Below are 14,973 nucleotides of genomic sequence, written 5' to 3'. Positions count from 1 at the left end.
GGCGCCTCCCTCACCATGTTTTCGGGTTCAAATCACAGGCCCAGGACCAGATTAAGACATTTGCAAAAGGCAAACTGATAACCATATAAATATATAAATTTATAATAATGGCAGTTCCCATTCAAGTCAGGACTGGCAGCCATTGCTAGTGTACCCATTAGTTTAACAGTCAAATTGCCAGGTAAAGAGGTTCCAAAACCCTTCTATGGGTCCTCTGTAGCTCAGTTGGTAGAGCACGGTGCTTGTAATGCCAAGGTAGTGGGTTCGATCCCCGGGACCACCCATACACAAAAAATGTATGCACGCATAACTGTAAGTCGCTTTGGATAAAAGTGTCTGCTAAATGGCATATTATTATAAATCTATGGCCACAACACAACACACTGGTCTATATTTGGCTCGCATGCTGCCCAAATTGCGGCCCTCCCGACAGTAGGAATACAGTATGTGCTTGTAATAACTTAAACCACAGCAATTTTTTAGAAGCTATTGATCATCTGTGGCAAAATAATGGTCTCTGGTGTATTTTGAACATTGAGAGCAGGCTCCTGTGGAGACCCATGGGGCGACGCACAATTGGCCCAGCGTCGTCCAGGGTAGGGGAGGGAATGGCCGGCAGGGGATGTAGCTCAGTTGGTAGAGCATGGCGTTTGCAACGCCAGGGTTGTGGGTTCGATAAAATAATGTATGCGCTAACTGTAAGTCGCTCTGGATAAGAGCGTCTGCTAAATGACTAAAATGTAAATGTAAATGTTGGCGGTTGCAGTAAAACATTTATTATTATTTTTTTACTACGGCCCCCTACAAGCCCCTGCATTAATCCGGCCCATAGACCGGTGCCTAGCGGCTCAGCATAATCGAATCCACCGCCCTGTGGCATCATGAAAGCGCCAGCTGCTGGTGAATATTTAACATAACAGGCAAGACTACAAATCATTTCGGAGTTGTTTACTCATTTTACACACCAAAATTACATACCCTACAGTTCAGACATGAGTAGAAACCTTTGTCATAATATACGCCTTGTGACAAATGTCCACAATTCTTTTACGGGACTGCCTTTCGAGATTGGGCAAGTTGTTTTTCTTGTAAGTAGGCTATGACGTCTTCAATGTCTGCTCCCACAGACACACGTGGCGGCTATGGGACAAGTGAGGCCCATACATTGATTTAGGACCCCATTCCCGTTTCTTCTTTCCTCTCAGTATGGATTGAAGAGTTCAATGAAGTGGAATACTCGCTTTCACCTATTCAACTTTATCATATTACAAGGCTACAAGGGAGGGGGTGAGTGCATATTTAAAGTATTTGAACCCCCAGTCTCACCTACTAGAGTGGGCATAGCCTGCACACTGAAGTGCACTCACAGCTGCAAGACAAACATTTAGCAGGCCTAATTTTGGACATTTATTTAGTTGGACAGTGTATACCATGTGTATCCTGTACATACAACTAGTAAAACTTGAAAGTATTCCATGTTTTCTATGTTGGTTGGTTGGTTGGTTGAGGGATTATGTTATGGAAAGTAGCATATGCTTTTGACTTTTTTCCCTTAACCAAACAAATCATAGCAGCTGTGGTAAATCTTTGTCTAGATTACTCAAATTACAGTAGATGGAATACATTCTCCTCTCATGCCACTCAGCCCTGGGAGAGGTTATATTATCTAAAGAGATAGGGTCTGGAGATGTATTCCTTCACAGAGCTTCCCCAGTGTTCAGAGTCATTATCTCGCTGGCTCTAGAGAGAGTGTTTGGCATGTGAGCCCCTGACTCAACTCAACATGTCAACACCATCTCTGAAGTCTGTCAAGTGAGACTCCCTACCCTCCATGCACATGCTCTCATAAATAGACAATCTCTCTCTAACAAAAAAACAAACATTTTATGGCCTAACAAAGTTTGGAATCGAAAGCTTGAAATACTTCTCTAGATGTGGTCTTCCATGTTGATCCTGTGATTATGCTACCTGGTCTGATGCCTTTTTAGGTTTACACTTGAATGGGGCGAAACAGGGTCAAGCCCTTTCACCAAGGTGCTTTGAAAGCCTCTCTATTTAAAACTTTAGGTTAATGTGGTACTAATAAGCAGCATCACTTTTAATTGGTCAATTCCTCTGTCACTCCAGGGATGCCCCCACCCCTTCTGGCCTGATTGCTGACTGGGCCTAGGGGGAATGACCTGTATTTCAAACCTCCACCACTCAGTTTTCTGAAAAAGACTGACAGACAGATTCCGAAAATGGCGTCCTTCAGAATTCTGTCAAAATCAGAGCAATTTCATAGAAGTATATCTTCAGTGAGAAGACAAAAAGGAATACTGTCTGTGCAGTATGGCAAGGTATGAGCACCTTTATAATTTTATTACAACATCAACTGTATGTGTATTATATGTGTATAATAAACCTGAACATGATGTAATATGTTGTTTAATAATCCAGTATATCAAGCTAGTATTGTATTGCTCCATACACAATGCAACGATAGTGTGCTAAATTGTGACTATTGATACTGTTTAGTGGTATGGAGCTGTTCTGAACCTCTCAAGTGTTTTATTCTTGTCTCTGAAGTTCATACAGTATGTGGGAGTACTATAATAGTGTGGATGGGTCACTCAGAGTTCAAATGGATGACAACTGTCTGAGTGGAGAGCATTAGAATAAATAAAGTAGGAAACCTACAAGCTTTTCTACAAGTTTTTATTCTAGAATTAATCCTAGTCCATGAGAGCAACCAGGCATAGGGCTACTTGAATCACTTTGAATTTTAAAAAAATGCCACAACTCCTTAACATACCTTTTTCCCTCACAAAATGGGGGCATGAAGGAGGGGATTGAACTAACTCTATTGGTTCACTGGTAAAATCCAGGTTTACTGTGATGTCCTTGTCCAAATTGTCATGTGGTTATTTCAGTGTGTTCCTCACCCCCAGGTGTATGGCTGTTACTTCTCCTCCTCCTGCCCCAGGGATGCACGTTTCTTTACCGACCCCACAGAGGCAGTGAAAGACATCCCAGATGGCTCCACTCTACTGGTGGGAGGTAGCATACTGTGCCTGCTCTCAGGCCTTTTTCATCACATAGTCATGCTTTGGTCAAATGTCAAATTCAAACGTTTTGCGTTTCTATCCTCACACATTTCTTCTGCTTCTGGGAAAACAATAAGTCATATTTGTTTAAGCGCAAATCATTAACATTCCATGTCTGCGCTTGTACATTATTTTTGGGTAATGTAAAGGATAATTCAGAGTTTAATGTATTCTTGTGAATGTTTTCCAGGGTTTGGTTTATGTGGAATACCAGAGAATCTGATTTGGAGTTTATTGAAGACTGGAGTGAAAGGTATCACAGCAGTCAGCAACAACGCTGGGTAATTAGGCTACTACAAAATTAGTGTGTGTGCATGTGCCTTTGAGTATGGTTGTTTTTGTGCATGTGTTGTATGTATCTAAGCAAGATAGAAATGTATTTGTGTTATTCTAATGTGGATAAATCTGTGTGTGTCTATGCAGGGTGGATAATTTTGGTCTTGGTCTGCTGCTGAGGACCAAGCAGATCAAGCGGATGATTTCCTCCTACGTTGGGGAAAATGCAGAGTTTGAGAGACAGTACCTTTCAGGGGAACTGGAGGTGGAGCTAACTCCTCAGGTTAGACTCTGATGATTGTGTGTCATTCTAAAGTAATTTCTCCATCTGGTTGGTAATGAAAAGTTATTTGCCTGTCATGCTCGCTAAAATAAGTTTATAACATGTTTGTATCTTGTTATAGCCTACATGTTAGATTGTGTTATGATCTTCTTATACCATGCTTGTTACATCTACTTAAGGGCACCCTGGCAGAGAGGGTACGTGCCGGCGGTGCTGGGGTCCCTGCCTTCTTCACACCCACTGGGTATGGCACACTGATCCAGAAGGGAGGCTCACCCATCAAATACAACACAGACGGCAGTGTGGCCATCGCCAGCAAGAAGAGAGAGGTATGCAAACACACACACACACAGATATTCATATTGAACCTTTATTTACCCAGGATAGTGTCACTGACATGACATATTTTTTCCAAGAAAGACCTGGTCATATTAGAGAGGTAGAGGGAGGTTGAACACTATGGGGTCAACTCAGCTTTTACTCCTGACCCTGACACATGTGATGTCATTATCCCACAGGTTAGGGAGTTCAATGGCATCCACTATGTCATGGAGAGAGCCATCACAGGGGACTTTGCTCTGATCAAGGCCTGGAAAGCTGATAGAGCCGGAAACATTGTGTTCAGGTGGGGTTGGCAGATTTTTCAACAACCTTCACAACAATCATCATAAGAACGTGTTATATTCAAACTCCACAAGAGGTCAGCATTTTCTAGCATTATGTTGCGCCACAGCTAGTGCTAACATTCGAAATCAATTTCAACAGACAACTGTCACTGTGAATGATTATATAGTTAATGCACGGACTCGACTGAGTATCATGAAAAGTTTATTGTATGCTGATATGCTGTCTTTGTCTTTCTACAGGAAAACAGCACGGAACTTCAACCAGCCCATGTGTAAAGCAGCTAAAGTCACCATAGTGGAGGTTAGCATGTCAATGAACCAGTTTCAATTAACAGTTACTTCAACTATCATGTGTGGCCTAAAAGTTTCCTGAACCTTACCCCAAACTTTTAAACCCTAACTGGTCTTCGGTGACTGCTGCCTTAGGTAGAAGAGATTGTAGATGTGGGGACCTTTGCTCCTGAAGATATCCATGTCCCCAGCATCTATGTGGACAGGATCGTGAAGGGGGCGGGCTATGAGAAGAGGATAGAGGTATGCCTGCCTGCCTGTTTGTCTGTCGCAGGTACTGTGTAATCAGTTGTTTTCTCTGTGTTATTGATTGGCAATAATCCCTGGTCACTGTGCAGAAGAGGACGGTCCAGAAAGGCTGTATGGAGACGCCCAAACCCAAGAGCAAGGCAGACCTGCTCAGAGAGAGGATCATCAGGAGGGCAGCGCTGGAGTTCCAGGATGGGATGTATGGTATCCTTTACACAGGATCAGGGCCAGAGGGAACAGTGTGGATTGATATTGATACATGTGAGGTACAGTGCATTCAGAAAGTATTCAAACCCCTTGACTTTTTCCACATTTTGTTAGGTTACAGCCTTATTCTAAAATGGGTTAAATAATAAATGTTCCTCATCAATCTACACAGGTCCTAATCCAGGCACTTGTCATCTCCCGTCTGGATTACTGCAACTCGCTGTTGGCTGGGCTCCCTGCCTGTGCCATTAAACCCCTACAACTCATCCAGAAGGCCGCAGCCCGTCTGGTGTTCAACCTTCCCAAGTTCTCTCACGTCACCCCGCTCCTCCGCACACTACACTGGCTTCCAGTTGAAGCTCGCATCTGCTACAAGACCATGGTGCTTGCCTACGGAGCTGTGAGGGGAACGGCACCTCCGTACCTTCAGGCTCTGATCAGTCCCTACACCCAAACGAGGGCATTGCGTTCATCCACCTCTGGCCTGCTGGCTCCCCTACCTCTGCTGAAGCACAGTTCCCGCTCAGCCCAGTCAAAACTGTTCGCTGCTCTGGCACCCCAATGGTGGAACAAGCTCCCTCACGACGCCAGGACAGCGGAGTCACTCACCACCTTCCGGAGACATTTGAAACCCCACCTCTTTAAGGAACACCTGGGATAGGATAAAGTAATCCTTCTAATCCCCCCCCCCCCCCAAATAAAATAAATAAATAATAATAATTGTAAAGTGGTTATCCCACTGGCTATAAGGTGAATGCACCAATTTGTAAGTCGCTCTGGATAAGAGCGTCTGCTAAATGACGTAAATGTAAATGTAAATGTATTCACCCCCCCCCCCAAGTCAATACTTTGTAGAGCCACCTTTTGCAGCAATTACAGCTGCAAGTCTCTTGGGGTATGTCTCTATAAGCTTGGCACATCTAGCCACTGGGATTTTTGCAAATTCTTCAAGGCAAAACTGCTCCAGCTCCTTCAAGTTGGATGGGTTCCGCTGGTGTACAGCAATCTTTAAGTCATAGTCTCAAATCTCTGGAAGACTGAAACAGGTTTCCCTCAAGAATTTCCCTGTGTTTAGCGCCATCCATCATTCCTTCAATTCTGACCAGTTCCCCAGTTCCTGCCGATGAAAAACATCCCCACAGCATGATGCTGCCACCACCATGCTTCACTGTGGGGATGGTGTTCTCGGGGTGATGAGAGGTGTTGGGTTTGCGCCAGACATAGCGTTTTCCTTGATGGCCAAAAAGCTCAATTTTAGTCTCATCTGACCAGAGTACCTTCTTCCATATGTTTGGGGAGTCTCCCACATGCCTTTTGGCGAACACCAAACGTGTTTGCTTATTTCTTTCTTTAAGCAATGTTTTTTTTATGGCCACTCTTCCGAAAAGCCCAGCTCTGTGGAGTGTACAGCTTAAAGTGGTCCTATGGACAGATAGTCCAATCTCCGCTGTGGAGCTTTGCAGTTCCTTCAGGGTTTTCTTTGGTCTCTTTGTTGCCTCTGATTAATGCCCTCCTTGCCTGGTCCGTGAGTTTTTGTGGGCGGCCCTCTCTTGGCAGGTTTTTGTCATGCCATATTCTTTCAATTTTTTAATAATGGATTTAATGGTGCTCCGTGGGATGTTCAAAGTTTCAGATATTTTTTTATAACCCAACCCTGATCTGTAATTCTCCACAACTTTGTCCCTGACCTGTTTGGAGAGCTCCTTGGTCTTCATGGTGCCGCTTGCTTGGTGGTGCCCCTTGCTTAGTGGTGCCCCTTGCTTAGTGGTGTTGCTGACTCTGGGGCCTTTCAGAACAGGTGTATATATACTGAGATCATGTGACAGATCATGTGACACTTAAATAAAGTCCACCTGTGTGCAATCTAACTAATTATGTCTTCTGAAGGTAATTGGTTGCACCAGATCTTATTTAGGGGCTTCATAGCAAAGGGGGTGAATGTTTTCGAATTTTTTGAAACAAGTTATTTTTTTCATTTCACTTCACCAATTTGGACTATTTTGTGTATGTCCATTACAGGAAATCCGAATAAAAATCTATTTAAATTACAGGTTGTAATGCAACAAAATAGGAAAAACGCCAAGGGGGATGAATACTTTTGCAAAGCACTGTATAAGGTCCCACAGTTGACAGTGCATGTCAGAGCAAAAATCAAGCCATGAGATGAAAGGAATTGTCCGTAGAGCTCAGAGATAGGATTGTGTCGAGGCACAGATCTGGGGAAGGATACCAAAAAATTTCTGCAGCGTTGAAGGTTTCCAAGAACACAGTGGTATACATCATTCTTAAATGGAAGAAGTTTGGAACCACCAAGACTCTTCCTAGAGCTGGCCGCCCGGCCAAACTGAGCAATCAGGGGAGAAGGGCCTTGGTCAGTGAGGTGACCAAGAACCTGATGGTCACTCTGACTGAGCTCCAGAGTTCCTCTGTGGAGATGGGAGAACCTTCCAGAAGGACAACCATCTCTGCGGCACTCCACCAATCAGGCCTTTATGGTATAGTGGCCAGACGGAAGCCACTCCTTAGTAAAAGGCACATGACAGCCCGCTTGGAGTTTACCAAAAGGTACCTTTTATTTTTATTTATTTCACCTTTATTTAACCAGGTAAGCCAGTTGAGAACAAGTTCTCATTTACAACTGCGACCTGGCCAAGATAAAGCAAAGCAGTGCGATAAAAACAACAACACAGAGTTACATATGGGGTAAAAAAAACATAAGGTCATAAAATACAAGGACTAAAGGACTCTCATACCATGAGAAACACGATTCTCTGTTCTAATGAAACCAAGATTGAACTCTTTGGCCTGAATGCCAAGTGTCACGTCTGGAGGAAACAATGCACCACTCATCACCTGGCCAATACCATCCCTACGGTGAAGCATGGTGGTTGCAGCATCATTCTGTGGGGATGTTCTGCAGCGGCAGGGACTGGAGACTAGTCAGGATCGAGGAAAACAATTGAATTTATTTTAGAATAAGGCTGTAACGTAACAAAATGTGGAAAAAGTCAAGGGGTCTGAATACTTTCCGAATGCACTGTATATACAGTATGTAGACATGGTGGATGTGATTGGTTATTAATAGGTGCCTTGACTACAGCCCCTTCAGCAAACCTTGGTATTGGGATCCCCATGCTGGCCAGCAACTTCATCAGCTCTGACATCACTGTGCACCTACAGAGTGAGAATGGACTTCTGGGCCTGGTGAGCCACATGAGCTGTTAGATATAGATTTACCAATACAAATATAAATACTGTATTCAGGAAAGTGGGTGCCTTCTCTTTGACGTAGTCCAGTGTGTGTATCTGTGTCATTGTGTTTTTTTGTCTATGATTATAAAGGGTCCTTATCCCACCGAAAGTGAGGTAGACCCAGACCTTATCAATGCAGGTGCGTACAGCATGCCCTTACGTCAACACTACACCTACATAGTTGTAGAAAGTCTTTGGTTGGACATGCAATCCTCAAATCAAAGCTTTCTTGGAACATCTTTCCTGGCCTTTACCCTCCTACCCTCTGACCCAGTCTCTGTACGTGTTATTTAGGTAAAGAGGTTGTAACTGTGGTTCCTGGAGCCGCGTTTTTCTCCAGCGATGAATCATTTGCTATGATCAGGGGGTGAGTGCTCAAACCATCTACTGTACTCCCCGATCTTTATCTTCGCTAACCTTAGTATCACTTTTTCATTTGGAGTAGCTGAATGTAACATTAACTACCTCTCTACCTTCAGTGGCCACATTGACCTGACCATGTTGGGAGCCATGCAGGTGTCTAAGTATGGGGACCTGGCCAACTGGATGATCCCGGTATGATCATGTCTCTTTCACCCAGCTGGCCGATCGTAGGAATATGTGTGCATAATGAGTGTTTCAACATGTGTACTCTCTCTTCATTGACTTCCACAGGGAAAGATGGTGAAGGGAATGGGAGGGGCTATGGACCTAGTGGCATGTGCAGGAACCAAAGTGGTGGTGACCATGGAGCATTCTGCTAAGGTACACACTGATACTCTCCCACCAGTACTTCATACACATGGTTTTAGACCTTACTACTGTACCTAATACACTATAGTAGTGTACCCTATACTTAACCTTATATTAAACCTTATCGCCTCACAAACTTAAGGGGGACAAACACAAAATCCTGGAGAGTTGTACTCTGCCACTGACAGGGAAGCAGTGTGTGGATAGGATCATCACTGAAAAGGTGAGCTTTTTAAATAATGTTAAGCTTGTCAGCGTCAATCTCCTCTTCCTGTATGCACTCAGTCACTCACGCTTTTCCCCTATCGCCCTGTCTCCCAGGCAGTTTTTGATGTTGACAAGGCCAGCGGCCTCGCTCTCATAGAGATCTGGGAGGGGCTGACTCCTGATGACATTAGAGCGTGCACTGGCTCAGACTTTGCTGTGAGTTTGACAAACATGACAAACCCATCATATCTCCACTGATGAATCATGGGATAACTACTGACTCATTAAATAAACACTGAATGTTCTGTGCTTCCATTATAATGAATGACTCAACTCTGATCGCTGTTTGTGTTTCTTTATAGGTGTCCCCAAATCTAAGACCAATGCAGCAGATCTGAACTCAGTGACTCCCAACCTTTCTACAGTGCACAGAATCCTTCTTTTAACATTCCACATGACCATAGTGCTACAAATGCATGTACACAACACATAACTCTGGGAGAGAGGAATAAATATACCTGCGGAGGAAAGGATTGACAGTTAAGAGTCAGCCGGCTACAACGTGCCTGTGACTTACAATAGAATCTGAATCTAGGCCTACAATGCAATGACTGGTCATTCAAAGCTGTATATGGTATAATCCATGTTCGATTGTTTTCCTCTTTTAAAATGGCATAACTAACTCTAGTTGACTAAATTTGTACTTGAGTGACTCAGTAGATTATGAAACTCAAAAGCTAAAACTTTGTTTTTTCTGTTCAGGATGGGATGATAAGTTCCTGTGCCATCTGCTGCTGTATTGTGTCTGCATGATATCATACATACACTTGAGAGCAACTGGGGTAGTCAAACTCATACAATATGGCTCTCCTAACTTGGGTAAATTCAGCATTGTGACCTTTGCACTAATTGTGCGGAGCAGAGAGGCTCAACCAGGAAAAACAATTGTTACGCAACCTCCTCCCTACTTAGAAACAAAATCCCAGTGCTGTTTGAACAAAAACATTTAATTCCATGATGGTATTGCGTAACACTGCATGTACAATCACAAAATCAATGACACCACCTAAAACGAAGGACTAGGGTGGACTAAGTCAGGTTCAGGACTGTTGCTGCCACCATCGGTCAGAATGCAATGAGGAGATTGAGAATACAATTAGCCAATTTATTTCACACACAGCAAAGGCAAACAGAGGCGGGGGGAGGTGGGATTTGCTCCTGGATTCTGTTGGATTGTAAGGCCGGTAGGTAGGGTGTGATGGTCTAGGAGGGAGATAGAGAAAATACATATCAGGGGCAAATCAACATAAAAGTGCATGAACAAACAAGTAGTGCCGGGTGAATAAATGGGCTTTATGGTAATATGTAATTAACTCAGGGCTGACTATCCTTTTGGGGGCTCCAAGTGAGATTTGGTTGCCCCCCGCAGCAAAACATTTGTTTTAGTGGCCCCCCTCTTAAAAGTGGGGATAATTTTTTGTTTTAAAGTTAATTTCCTGGAATTCTACAGCTTTTGCCATGGGGCAAAGAAAATAAGTAGCAATTTTATAACAAATATCATGCAATTCTACACATTACTTATGCCATTTTAATATGATATCTGAGTGAGATTGATTTTGTTAGTCAATGGAGAAAGTCAGGGCCCCTGGGCATGTGCCCTGTGTGCCCAGCCGCTGGTCAGCCATGACATGATTACTACAAGTTTAGATCAAAATTGTTAGCTGACATGGCTAATTGAGTGACTGCCAGTGACAAGAGTAAAACTGCTGATGCACAACCAAATTTCAAAATTGCACCAAAGGGTGGCTATTCTTCAAATAGCCACCCTTTGCCTGAAACCGGCCCTTAATAAACGTAGAAAACAAAAAACATTAACTACAACAAAAGGAGCACATGGCATACAAAGCATTCCAGGTGAAGCTGGTTGAGAGAATGCCAAGAGTGTGCAAAGCTGCCAAGGCAAAGGGTGGCTATTTGAAGAATCTAATATCTAAAATATATTTTGAATTGTTTAACACTTTTTTTGGTTACTACATTATTCCATTTGTGTTATTTCATAGTTTTGATGTCTTCACTATTATTCTACAATGTAAAAATAGTAAAAATTAAGAAAAATCCTTGAATGAGTAGGTGTGTCCAAACTCTTGACTGGTACTGTGTGTGTGTGTGTGTGTCACATTCGTTGAGTAAAGGATTGGACCAAGGTGCAGCGTGGTATGCGTACATAGTCGTTTATTATATTGAACACCGACAAAATAACAAAATCCAACAGAACGTGAAGTTCAAAAGGCTAAACATCCAACAAGCCAAACTGAAACAAGATCCCACAACTAAGGTAGGCAACATGGCTACCTAAGTATGATCCCCAATCAGAGACAACGATCGACAGCTGCCTCTGATTGGGAACCACACCCGGCCAACATAGATATAGATAACATAGATCTACACAGATATTCTCTATGTCAGGGCGTGACAGTACCCCCCCCCCCCCCCCCCCCCAAAGGTGCGGGGCCTCAAAACTGACTCATTAGGGGACGGTCCGGGTGGGCATTTAGCCTCGGTGGCGGCTCCGTCCCCGGGTGCGACGTCACCCTTACTGTCCTCTCTTTTTCTGGCTCCCCGAAGCACACCTGGTCCAGCGCGATGCTTCCCCTCTCAGTCCTCCCACAATGCACCAAGCCCTGTCTGGACCCTGGTGTGGGAGGCCCCGACCCTGGAGAGGGACTGACGTCTGGGCCTGGACCGGCAATCCTCCCGTGATGCACCAAGCCCTGTCTGGACCCTGGTGTGGGAGGCCCCGAACCTGGAGAGGGGTTGACGTCTGGTTCTGGCTCTGCAGTCCTCCCGCGATGCACCAAGTCCTGTCTGGACCCTGGTGTGGGAGAGTAGACGACCGGACCCGGACTGGGCACTGGTGGTGCGGACTGCTCTGGCACTGGAGTGGAGCCGCTGCCCGGAGCTGAACTGGACCCCAGTGGAGCGGACTGCTCTGGCTCTGGAGCAGCTGACCGGTGCTGGACTAGGCACCGGTGGAGCGGACTGCTCTGGCACTGGAGTGGAGCAGCTGACCGGAGCTGGACTGGGCACCGGTGGAGCGGACTGCTCTGGCACCAAAACCCAAAATAACTGTCAATCTCCCTCGGGCTGGGGCTCCATGCAAGATCTCACCTCGTGGAGTTGCAATGATCATGAGAACGGTGAGGAATCAGCCCAGAACTACATGGGAGGATCTTGTCAATGATCTCAAGGCAGCTGGGACCATAGTCACCAAGAAAACAATTGGTAACACATTACGCCGTGAAGGACTGAAATCCTGCAGCGCCCGCAAGGTCCCCCTGCTCAAGAAAGCACACAGGGCCGTCTGAAGTTTGCCAATGAACATCTGAATGATTCAGAGGAGAACTGGGTGAAAGTGTTGTGGTCAGATGAGACCAAAATCTAGCTATTTGGCATCAACTCAACTCGCCGTGTTTGGAGGAGGAGGAATGCTGCCTATGACCCCCAAGAACACCATCCCCACCGTCAAACATGTAGGTGGAAACATTATGCTTTGTGGGTGTTTCTTTTTCCCTCACTGTATATATATATATATATATATATATATATATATATATATATATATATATATATATATATATATATATATGCAAAAAATATATGGGGGATTGGAAATGATGCAGACAATTACATTGATGGAAGCTGATCTACCCCCTAAAAAAAATGTTTTTTGAAGAAGTGTGCAGATGGATGTATCATGTTATCAGAAGTAGGTCATCAATGACGTCTGAATCATCGTTGATCACGTGCTTTTCAAACATTGTGTTGCAAAATCCCACTGATTTCGCGGTGGTTCCGGTGCTTTCTTCGATTCCAATCTGCTTTCAAATATAGATAGGATTTTGGACAAAATGTTGTATTTAGTATAGTTTAAGCTTCTGTCGTAAGCATCCTAAATAATGCCATAGATTCAGTTTGAAAAAGAGAAAACTTGAAGGTAAAAAAGGGAAGCATCATGTAAGATGCAAACCTGGTATTCCTACTGATTACATGCTATTAAAGCTAACGACGTACCACTGCACCACACAGTTCGAATTTTGAAATAAATAATGGAGAAAAATATCTGATAATCACACACTGCTATTTATTGCTGACCAGCAGATGTCACTAGTGTGCGTTGTGAACAGATAACGAAGCTCCGAGTAATAATGTCACGTCCACTCCCTGGCGCTCGACGTCACCAGTCTTTCTAACAACCTGTCCTGGCAACCCATCTTTATGCACACATGGCAACCTTCATTACACACACCTGCGCCTCATTAGGCACACCTGGACTTCATCACCTCCCTGATTACTTCCCCTTTATATAGCACTCCGTTGTCATCACCCACCAGGCAATATTGTGTATGTTTCCACGTTTAAACGCTTTCTTGTTTTGTATCAGGCAATGTTCTTTGTCATTAAACTCACTAACTGCACTTGCTTCCTGACTCCCTGCGTCTATGTTACAAATGAACAGTTTTTCGGCACAATTTGGTGAAAGCGCCAAAGCCTTCAGAAAGCCTCGGTTTCCCATCACTAGTATACAACAGGCTAGAGAAATTGGCAGAATAATATATATTTAGCAATAGCACTTACATATAACCACTCCGATAATATAACAAGGCACAATTATTTTACACACAAAATGGAAAAAAAGAGACTATGCCACCTGTGGCATCACCATCTAAGGATTTGCTGTGGTCAGAAGTGGAGAAGGTGGCTATATGGCAAGGTGAGGCGTGAGAAAAAGGCTGAGGAGTGGTGATTTGGGAGTGACAACAGGTGTGGGAACAGGTGTAGAGGGAAGGGGTGTGTCCTGGACCAATTAGTTAATCTTCAGAGGAGTGGTCTTCAACACACCACCAATACTTTTACTATAAATGAATAATAGCCCATGCCAGCAGAGGGCTCCAAGGCCCCCCAATCATTACGCATCAAGCAAACGAGGGGGAAATGGATTTCTCCAGTGTGGAAATTCCTGAACTCGAGGTGCTATTGAGTAATCTCTCTCCTCACTGGCTATATGAGCTGGGCTCACTGTGCTCGGCCAGAGGAAAACAACTGTCTGTCTCTGTCATGTGCATCATGAAGGTCGGGAGCTCACCTATACTCTCAACAGTAAACATTACTATAACTCTATCTGACTTTGTTAATGTCATTATTCCTCCTAGTTGAACTTGGATGTAACTCTGTCCTGTCTAACTTTGTTACACTTCTGTCTCCCTCACATTTGGTATGTATTGAGCAAATCAAATCAAATTGTATTTGTCACATGCGCCGAATACAACATGCTTACTTACAGTTTTAAGAAAGAATACCAAAAAAAAAAAAAAAAAAGGTTTTATTAAAGAGCAGCAGTAAAATAACAATAGCGAGGCTATATACAGGGGGAACCGGTTAGTCGAGGTAATTGAGGTAATATGTAGGTAGCGTTGTAGGTAGTTATTAAAGTGACTATGCATATATAAAAACAGAGTAGCAGCAGGGGAGGGGAGGGCAATGCAAATAGTCTGGGTAGCCATTTGATTAGATGTTCAGGAGTCTTATGGCTTGGGGGTAGAAGCTGTTTAGAAGCCTCTAGACCTAGACTTGGTGCTCCGGTACCGCTTGCCGTGCGGTAGCAGAGAGAACAGTCTATGACTAGGGTGGCTGGAGTCTTTGACAATTTTTAGGGCCTTCCTCTGACACTGCCTGTTATAAAGGTCCTGGATGGAAGGAAGCTTGG

The 14,973-nt window shown here is 44.1% G+C and overlaps 1 protein-coding gene across 1 annotated transcript; it reads left to right on the top strand.

Annotated features, from left to right (window-relative positions):
• Window positions 1–989: 989 nt before the first annotated feature.
• LOC311099760 (succinyl-CoA:3-ketoacid coenzyme A transferase 1, mitochondrial-like) lies at window positions 990–13,689 on the top strand. The gene is made up of 18 exons (XM_084140503.1): window positions 990–1,287; window positions 2,128–2,339; window positions 2,931–3,039; window positions 3,277–3,367; window positions 3,510–3,645; window positions 3,825–3,974; window positions 4,164–4,270; window positions 4,512–4,572; window positions 4,698–4,805; window positions 4,901–5,015; window positions 8,128–8,222; window positions 8,361–8,409; window positions 8,565–8,637; window positions 8,750–8,825; window positions 8,925–9,014; window positions 9,145–9,225; window positions 9,324–9,425; window positions 9,572–13,689. Exons 2-18 carry the CDS (start codon window positions 2,241–2,243, stop codon window positions 9,605–9,607), a joined length of 1,578 nt encoding a protein of 525 aa, XP_083996629.1. The 5' UTR covers window positions 990–1,287; window positions 2,128–2,240; the 3' UTR covers window positions 9,608–13,689.
• Window positions 13,690–14,973: the final 1,284 nt, after the last annotated feature.

Source organism: Coregonus lavaretus (assembly GCF_964263955.1).
Source record: "Coregonus lavaretus genome assembly, chromosome: 24".
Lineage (NCBI taxonomy): Eukaryota > Metazoa > Chordata > Actinopteri > Salmoniformes > Salmonidae > Coregonus > Coregonus lavaretus.
Note: the sequence above shows the minus strand (reverse complement) of the source record. Positions and strands in the feature narration are given on the sequence as shown.